Source organism: Marmota marmota, unplaced genomic scaffold (genome assembly GCF_001458135.2).
Source record: "Marmota marmota marmota unplaced genomic scaffold, marMar, whole genome shotgun sequence".
In the NCBI taxonomy this organism is placed as follows: domain Eukaryota; kingdom Metazoa; phylum Chordata; class Mammalia; order Rodentia; family Sciuridae; genus Marmota; species Marmota marmota.
The window spans coordinates 4,068,559-4,078,138 of NW_026000051.1; the positions used below are offsets into that span (position 1 = coordinate 4,068,559).

The following is a 9,580-nucleotide window of genomic DNA, read 5'->3' on the forward strand; positions in this document are numbered from 1 at the left end:
AGTCCCTCCGAGCCCATCTTTGATCCTCCAGAAAACAGGAACGCTGAGCGCGACAAGATGGACGACACAAACTTCCCAAACAATCTCCCCTTCCCTGTCCTCCTTCCCTCCTCCAGCACCCCCACCCCCCCCCCCCCCCCGCCCAGCACATTCCTCAGGACGAGGTGTAGGGCCCTTCCTCTTCCTCCTCTGCCGTCAGGGCGAAATTCCATCGCTTTCCCTCAGGACCTTGGTTTCCGGGCCGGCCTCGAGGCCTGCTCTGGGGCCTCGTTCCCCCTGGGCTACCCTCGAGGCTCGCCCTGTCGGGGGGCCAGGAAACTCTCAGCCTCTTCAGAACCGGTCCCCCTGGGCCGCCTTGAGGGGGACAGCTGTGTCCCCTGTCTTGGCTCCTGCCTTCTTCAGGGTTGACCGGCCTCGAGGCCTGTTCACGGGACCCTGACCCTGGTGGGTGTCAGGTGCAGCAGGTAAACTATGGGAGTGCAGTTACATTGGAGTTTCAGATAAACCATGTAAGTTCCTCTAGTGTAAGTATAGCCCATGCAATATCTTGGGATATACTTGTAGTTTAAAAATTATTCACTGTTTATCTAAAATTCACAGTTTAACTGGCAGCTTGTCTTTGATCCGTGACCTTTGGCCTAGTAGCACTGTGACCTCAGGCAAGAGACGTTTCCTCTCTGAGCCTCAGTTTTTCATCTGCGGAATGGCCTCATTGATACCTATCTCGTAGGGTGGCTGTGGAGACGTGGTGGAGCCCTGAGTGGGCGCCCGTCCCGGGTGTTGTTTCTTTGTTAGCTGCGGCAGTGCCGGGCTGGAACCCAGGCTCCCCACGTGCTAGGCCAGCGCTCTGCCCAGAGCCGCACCCAGCCTCCTGTCCTGCTTCTTATCTGTCCCTCTTCCCCTCTGCTTCTCCAACAGGTCTTGCGGAAAGTGTCCACTGTGACCTACAGCCTGTGGACCCCCAGAGGGGAGAGGTGACATACACCACCAGCCAGGTGTCTGAGGGCTGCGTGGCACATAATCCCAACGCTCTTCTTGAAGTCCACGTCCTCTTCCTGGAGTTCCCAGATGTGAGTGCCCCTTCAGGGTCAGGAGGGGCCCAGAGAGAGCTCCAGGGCCCTGGGATGAGGGTCTTCCTGTGGTCGCCCCTGGGATAGTGGTCAAGTCCTCCCTGGGGACCCAAGAGGTGGCATTTCTGGTGGCAGGGGCAATCCTTGGAGAGAACCATAAGACCTAGGTGGGGGGGGCTGGGGAGAAGAGCCAGGGGGCTGAGCGGGGCTCCTGCGTCTCCAGTGAAGGGATTTGACGGCTTTCTCAGGGGACTTCACGCCACTGTAGGCAGCGTGGACCTTGAAAAAGGGTTTCTTTTAGCCGAATTCCAATATTCCTCCCTGGACTGTCCCCTATCCAATGTCTATGGCCCCACTGGGCAGTGTCCAAGATCCAAAGCCAGCGAGTCCAGCCTCCAGACGAACCCCACCGGGAGAGCCCTCTGAAGCCCACCTTCGGTTTGTCTGAGCCTCTTATTAATGACACGAACACACTTGTCTCTCCTTACTCCACGCTGGGGCCACGCTGGGGCCGATGTCTGCCAGGGGCTAAGCACGGTCCACGCAGAAGCCTCTCCAGGACCATCTGCCAGGGCCCACTCTCGTCCCCGCTTCCCAGAGGAAGGAACGGGGGCTAGTTTTGTGACGTAAAGAAACAGGCCCAAGGCCAGAGTTCACCCCAAATCCCCAGGGGATCCAGAGCCAAGCTGTCACCTGGCTCCTCAGAGGTCAGCCAGCTTGGGCCTGCCTGGGCTGGAGGCCACACCTGGCCCACGTGGCCTTAGGTCCTAATAGCAATTTGCAGCGTTGGCTCAGGGTAAACATGTGGCCAACCTGCCCCCAAAACTGTTGAGTTGCCTTGCATTTGTGTGGTGATAAGAAGGTGCCCAGACCACCAATATCGGGGGGCCCTGCTCCCCACCGCCTTGCCTGCCGTGAGGACTGTGGGCTTTGATAACCCCCAAGCCACAGATAGCACCAAACATATTATATGTGGTTTTTTCCTAGGCATTGTAATTTTTTTTTTTTTCCAAATTTGGTAATGATATGGAAGATTGCCTTCTGTGAACTCACTTCGTTTGCTCTGATGTTTAGGTCCCCGCACCTCTTAGGGGTGACTGGGATCGTCAACTGAGGTCCACAGTCAGAGCAAGGCTACAGGTCAGAGCAGGGCCCAGCCAGGTGTCCAGGTGTATGGGAGCCAGCCAGCCAGGGCCCGGAAGACTGGCGCCCTCCCAGGGGCCCAGGTCAGGCAGGGCTTTCAGGAGGAGCAACAGGAAGAAGGGCCAGGAGTTGGCTGAGTGTGGCGGGGTGGGGAAGAGCAGAGGAGAGACCAAGGGGAGAGTCTGTCGGCGGGCTCAGCGCGTGGCAGGAGCTTGCCTTTCATCGCAGAGGAGGGCACAGAGACGGAAAAGATCTGTCACTATTAAGGAGCTTGCTCTTTGTCTATGGGCAGAGACAGTCAGTGGAGGGTTTTTACGAGTGTGGCAGTATGCCACCGTACTCACGTCGCAGTTCAAGGACCCTGGAGTTGGTGACAGAGAATCCCCCTGTCATCCCCACCTCTTCCAGGGACCTCAGCCTGACTTATTTCTCGGAGCCAGGCTCTGAGCTCCTGTGCTCCTAGGCATAAGCGCCTGAGGAGGTGGTGGAGAGCGCAGGGGCCCAGGAGAACCACACCCAGCCCTGGATCTGTCACTGGTCACACCTTGCAGTGTACTTGGAGTGCAAGGGGTGGACCCCCACACACCCTTCTTGTCTTGAGGGTCTCACCAAGAATCACAGAGCTGCAGAACCTGACCCCAGCCTGGCATCTACTCAAGTGTGAGCCCGGGCAGGGCCAGGAGCACAGGTCCTAGCTGGGCTGCTGACGAGCGTGCCCTTGTAGTCCCAGCTATTCTGGAGGCTGAGACAGGAGGATCTTTTGAGCTTAGGAGATCGAGGCAACTTATCCAGTCACCATCTCAAAACAAAACAAAGCAACAACAACAATAAGAACTCCGTTTCTGGAGCCAGACGGTCCCCAGTAGAACTTTGGCTGACCTCTTTTGGGTCCGTTGCTATGATGGTCCCTACCTCACAAGGTTGCTCTGAGAATCCCAAGGGATGGTGCAGGCAAAATACTGAGCACAGCCAGACGCAGTGGTGCCTGCCTATGATCCCAGTGACTCGGGAGGCTGAGGCAGGAGGATGACTAGTTTGAGGCCAGCCTGGGCAACTCAGTGAGACTCTGTCTCAAAAAAGAGCCCAGGGCCTGCCCAGAGCCTGCATATGGCATGCAGTCATGGTTGTTGTTAGTATCATTGCTTCTCTCTAGGGTCTGTGTCTTCCCCGTTAACACCCCTGCAGGGAGAAGAGGCAGAGGCCAGGAATCCATTTTCAGAGAGGCTAACTGTAGTCCAGCCCCATGGAGCTGGGCCTCTGTACCAAGCTCCTTGTTCCACGATCCTGCCAAGTCCTGCACCGAGGAAGCTATGGCTTCCAAGGCACCTTCCTCCCCAGGCGGCCCCCAGCAGGGGTCCACAGCTCCACGGGCCCCTCCACCAGCTCTCACCAGATGCCTGCTCTGTGCCCCCCCTGTGTTGGGCACTGAGGATACAGAGAGAAAGGAGAGCCAGGCCCTTCCTGCCCCATGCCACTCATGGGCGGGGAGGTAGACATTGGCAGCCATGGAATTGAGTGATGGGATCAGCAAGGGGGCAGGGGTGCAGGGGCCTGTGGGTGACTTCAGGGGACAGGGACAAACACTGAACATGAAGAGAGGGGCATTAGGGAAAAGGCTTTCAGAGGCTTGGCACTTGGTGGGGTCAAGACCCTGAGGCCAGAGACATAGGCTGGTGGCTCTGTAGGGTGGCACTGGCTCAACAGCCAGCCAGATCCCTCCTGACCTATTACCGCCTTCGTCAATCCTGGCACAGAAAGCGGCTTTCCCGACCATCTCTGCGTGGCCCCAAAACCCTCAGACTTCCTGTGGGTGGGTGGCCCTCGTCTGAGCAAGGGCCGCGGAGAGCCCCAGGCATTGCGAGGCCCAGAGTGTGTGTGTGTGTGTGTGTGTGTGCGCGCGCGTGTGCGTTGGGGTGGTCTGCAGACGCACCAGGGGGCTGCTGGGCAGGGGCTTTATCTGCTTGGTCCCTGAAGGGCAGGCCGGAGCCTGGATTCCGGGAGGGGGCCGGGTTCACATCCTGACCCGGGAGACAGGAAGCCGGCCTGGTGTCTCAGCAATTCCCGTCAGACCCGCTGCGCTGATCTGCCGTCTTCCTCACTGAGCCCCAGCAGCCAGGCCAGGGCAGAGCCGGGTCGGCCGCTGATTCACCCCACTCCCGGCAAACGGGGCGGGCGAGTCAAAGACACCCCACCCACGCCTAGGCAGAGGAGGGCCAGGACTGGGAACTGACTCAGCCTGGCCAGAGGGGCAGGCAGGGCCATTCCAGCAGAGAAGGTGATCCAGTAGGGACCCCAGGCTCCCCAGATCATCCTGGGAAGGGGCTGTGGAAGGTAGTGCAGCCCCCAGGCCTGGACAAGGGGCCCCCACCCTGGGCCCCAGAATGAGGGACCTCTCGATGGCCATCTTCCAGTTGATCCCTCCTCCAGGGTAGGGGGACTGTGTGGACAAAGGGGTGTGCCCACCTGAACCTCACCCTCCTCTCTAGCTTCTGCTGTGGATACGAGGGTCCCTGAATTCCTTACCCAATGACACAGCCCTTATCCCAGGACTGCATGGGTTTTCTTCTGGCCGGGGGTACTGGGGGTTGAACTCAGGTGCTCCACCACCGAGCCACATCCCCAGCCCTTTTTGTTTTTTTAATTTTGAGACAGGGTCTTGCTAAGTAGCTGAGGCTGGCCTTGAACTTGCAATCCTCCCATCTCAGCCTCCTGAGTTGCTGGGATTATGGGCATGGCCTTCACATCTGGTGGGGCTCTTTCTTGTCCTTTTTCTGGGAGGGGCAGCTTCTCTAGGCCTGAAGGGTGGTGGTGTTGGCTATTTGGGGGTAGGATGGCAGAGTTTGGGCATATGGGGGGCTGTTCACATATGGACACCTGAGGTCCTTGCTGTGCTGTCAGAAGGAGGGTGCAGAGACAGGAGCGGGGCTGGGGCCGGCAGCTGCCATCATATTCTTGTTCCAGGATTTTCAAATGTGAGAGGCGGGCTTGACCCAGGGGCCTGGGTGGGCAGGGGTCAGATGTGCTGGGCAGGGACTGGGCTTGTCTCTCACAGTGTCCCCGGTGGCCAGTTCCAACTCAGCCTGGGGTTAGATATCTGCTGGATGATGTGTGGATAATGGAAGGGAGGGAGGGAGGGAGGGAGGAAAGGAGGAGGAGAAGATATCTGAGCATAAGCATCTGTCATCTGCCACTTGAGTGCCTGGGTCATTGTTTGGTTGTTCAGGGGTTAACTTTGTTCTCTGCTGTACCATCTCCCATCCCCATTGGGGGGAGCAGAAGCCCCCTAGCCGGCCTCTCTGGCAGGAAAGAGAGTCAGGGGAGGCAGGGGGAGCCCCAGCTGACCCCCAGAAGGGCTGGAGGGAGCAGAGGCCCCACTGTGGGGGTGGGGAGAACATATCTCTCCAGGGATTCTGGAAGCCCCCTCTGTGGCCACCTGGCTGGAGACCAGGACTCCCAAATGCTAAGCGCTGAGGGACCCCCAGGAGGCCGGCGGGAATGCAGGAGACACCCAGTTCCTGAATAGCACTGAGCCTGACTCCCCCGGGCAGATGGGAGCAGACACCTCCCTGTGGCGCGTCACAGCTCCCACTACCTGCTGCCCAGGTCTGACATCCAAAGCTGTGGCACTGCCCTGGGTGAGTGCCCATGTGCTGCCATCCCTCGGTGTCCCTGGGGGGATGGGTTCCAGGATCCCCTCGGATGATACCAGAATCCAGAGATGCTCAGGCCCTGTGTGGAGTGGTGTGGTCTTGCACATACCTGAGCAATGCTCTGCTCCTCTTTAAAGTGTCTCCAGATTATTATAAAACCTGCCACAATGCCAGGGACACACAGATAGTAACAGAAAGAAAAGCCCTGCCAGGCACACGACACACGCCTGTCATCCCAGCGGCTCGGGAGGCTGAGGAAGGAGGATCACAATTTCAAAGCCAGCCTCAGCACCTTAGCGAGACCCTGTCTCAAAATGAAAAATAAAAAGACTGGGGATGTGGCTCAGTGGCAAAGCACCCCCTCTCGTACCAAAAAAAGAAAAAAAAAAAAAAGGGAGAGAGAGAGAGTGAGAGAAAGAAAGCGAGAAAGCTCATAAATGTCCAGCACAGACACAATTTAAATTATATATACATACATACATATTTTGGAGCTGTTTGGTGGCACACTCCTGGAAGTCCTAGCTAGGCAGAAAGATCACTTGAGCCCAGGAGTTCAGGGCCAGTCTGGGGAAATAGGAAGACCCTGTCTCCTTAAAAAAAAAAAAAAAATTATCTGTGGTTGTTCAAATTTGTGGATGCAAGACCCACCTCCACAGAGGGCCAGCCATGCCTAGCTGGACACTGGACAGCCCACTCTGAGGCAGAGTCACACAGCATCCTTGTGAGTCTGTGAGGGGGACGTATTGTCAGCCCATTTTCCATATCATGAAACTGAGGCCCAGGAGGACTGTCCAGGGTCACAGGCTAATGACTGAGTACACATATTTGAATTCGGGTCTGTCTGGCTCTGACCCCTTTCCCCGGCCACCCTTCCTGTATGCACTGTCTGAGTCTGCTGGGTGGACGGAGGGACGGCTGGCTCCAATGTGACCGCCTCCGGCTGGCCCTGAGGGTGGGAGCTGCGGGCAGCCCCGAGACTCCACTCCTAGAAGAATTGCTGGAAGCGGCTTTCTATAAGTGGCTACTAGCGCTCAGGGCCTCCTCTCTGAAATCCCCTGTCCCACCTCCAACCGCTGGCCCCACAATGGCATCTGTGGGCACAAAAATAGCAACTCACCTCCCGCCCACAAGTTCAGGGAAGGGTCGGGCAGGCCCAGCCTGCAGGGCTGGGGGCAAGGGGCTGGCTGGCCTGTCCGCCATGCCTGGGCCCTGAATTCCCCAGGATCTCACCTAGAAGACTGGGGCAGGGGCAGGCAGGCCCCTCTCTTTGCCTCTGGGGGCAGAGAAGGGAAGTCGGGTGGGTGCGAGTGGCTGCCGGTGAGTCAGGCTTTGGGGATGGAAATGTTTGCTATGGAAACCCGACTGGGTCTTCTGGTAACCACTTGGCCCTCAGCGAGGCCTGGGAGCTCTGGGACCCCAAGAGCCCCATTTTCCAGCCTCCCCCAGTATCCAAACCACTCATGTGTGATCCTGGCAGGAGACTGTCCCCCAGCTTTTGGCCTCAGCCTCCCTGTCCCCCAACTGAACAGGAAAGTCTTGGTGACAAGGCCGTGGTGGGTTTGGCTTAGGAGCCCTGGGAGAAGAACTGAGTATGTGACAAATGTCACAAAGTTCTAGCCTCCTAGCCTTCTGACCCCAGCTGACCGGGCCCTGACCTCCATCTCCCTTTCTTCACTTCCTTTCAGCAGAGCCCCGCCTGGTTCTGCTTTCCAGCCATATTCCCATTTCACAGGCAAGGAAACTGAGGCACGGAGGCACCGGCGGTGTCGTGGTAGCAGCTGGTCCCGTCACACAGGGTTCTTTCCTCCAAGAAGAGCCTGGCTCCCACAGCTGGCGGGTGTCCACCAAGGGACAGAGGACGGCTTTCCCCTTCCACTGGTGTTCCCTGGCTGCAATCTGCCAAGTCATGGGGCCCGTCTCTCTGCCATATGTACCCCTTGAAGTTCTCCTCTCAGGGTGGGGACCAACAAGTGTCACTGAGGTGCAGTTGAGAGAAGGGCACGGTCCAGGCCCAGGCTGACGGGCCCGGGGTTCGGCTTTGCCTGCATTTGCCTCTGCAGCTTCCTCCTGGAGCCTCTATCTCCCCATCTGTAAGATGGGAGGACACCTGTTCCTGCTTTGATCAGAAGCGCCTGCCACGTGCTCAGCGCAGGGGCAGACCGGGCGGGGTCGAACCCGGTGAAATCACTGGCACTCGGTTGTTTCTCGTAACAAGTTTATTGAGGTAAAATTCACCCATTCAGAGAAGAACCTGAGTGGTTTGTGGACAGGCACAGTTGTGTGCCCATAGTTGATGGTTTCACAGGACATAGGACAGAGCACCAGGCCTGGTCTCCACACCAGCAAGGTGGCTTGCACTTTCCTTTGGTCAGGTCTAAGTAGTGATCACAGCCCTGGAGCCAAAGGCTGGTTCTGACAGATATTTCGCATTTCATAAAAAAATGGCCTTAAATCCAGCAATTAGTTATTAAAGTGTTTAGAATGCATAATATTTTAAAAAACTGACGAAACAGATGCTATGAAACAGCATTATAAAGCCATTAGAAAACGTGATGCGAACCGATGCACACATAAACGTGAAGCCTCTTCTCCTTCTACTGTAAACCCCCGTGAGAATCACTATTGAAGAATAATTGCCTAAAGAGCCCTCCAAAGGGACAGAGCTGATTTGTGGAACACTGAAAATGAAGTCACAGTATTTGCTCTCTTTTTTATTTGTTTTAAAGAGTGAACTTGAACACAAAGAGTGATGACAGTGTTATTATTGAGTAGCGGAAATATTTCTGAGCAGATTTTTCCAGGGTCTGACCCGCTGTCTCTGGCTCGGTGGCGTCAGCTGGGGAAACGCAATCTGATGTGAATCCCCACGCTTTCCACGGTGTCTCCATCTTGAAATCGCTTGTCCCTTCTGATGGGGGGGAGGAGACTTTTGGGGTCAGCTCTTGGCCACAAGCTTTTGTCTGAGAGCTGCTGGCTCTGGAAGCACAGGAAAGCGCGTCCGTGTCTGTCTTTGTCCTGGAGAGTCGTGGGGCTCTGGGGTCCTGAGCTGTCTCTTCATTCTTGCTCCTCAGCCATTCACACCCTGCCTGCTCAGAAAGCGACGGGGCAAGCGGAGGTCACTCTCCACAGAAGTTATGCCCTGTGGATCACTGTCATCTTTTACTTCTTGGTCATAAGATGTAGAAAAATATGGCAGGAGTTCAGAGCAGAGGCCTGCCTGGGTCCGAATCCCAGCCCCAGCTTATTTGCTGTGCAATCATGGGCAAATGACTGCGCCTCTGGGCCTCAGTTTCCTCATCTGCAATTGAGAATAATAAAGGGTTGTTTCATTAATTAAATGAGTTAATGGAAAATACTTAGAATAGTCCTGGCACATAGAATGCCATGTGTAAGTGTGGATATTACTGTTGCTGTCATGAAAACATAATTACATCAATTTAAAAACATCTTTTGTTTTTTGCTCTTATAGCTGGGGATCAAACCCAGGGCCTCACACATGCTAACCAAGCACTGTACCATTGAGCCACACCTCCAGCCCCCCATCAGTTAAAATTTTTCTGCAGGCTGGGGGTGTAGCTCAGCGGTAAAACCTATGCTTAGCATACATGAGGCCCTGGGTTCTATTCCCAGCATAAAAAAAAAAAAAAAAAAAAAAAAAAAAAAAAAAAAAAAAAAACCTAAAAATGCAAGTACAGAAATAAAATGAAATTACCACAT

At 55.8% G+C, this 9,580-nt stretch overlaps 1 protein-coding gene across 1 annotated transcript in view; it reads left to right on the plus strand.

Annotated features, from left to right (window-relative positions):
* Eng (endoglin) overlaps positions 1 to 9,580 on the plus strand; it is a 34,864-nt gene that overhangs the window by 10,123 nt on the left and 15,161 nt on the right. The window contains exons 2-3 of the mRNA XM_048812797.1: positions 919 to 1,156; positions 1,434 to 1,508. Coding sequence (XP_048668754.1) covers positions 919 to 1,156; positions 1,434 to 1,508 — 313 coding nt within the window. The remainder of the gene's footprint in view (positions 1 to 918; positions 1,157 to 1,433; positions 1,509 to 9,580) is intronic.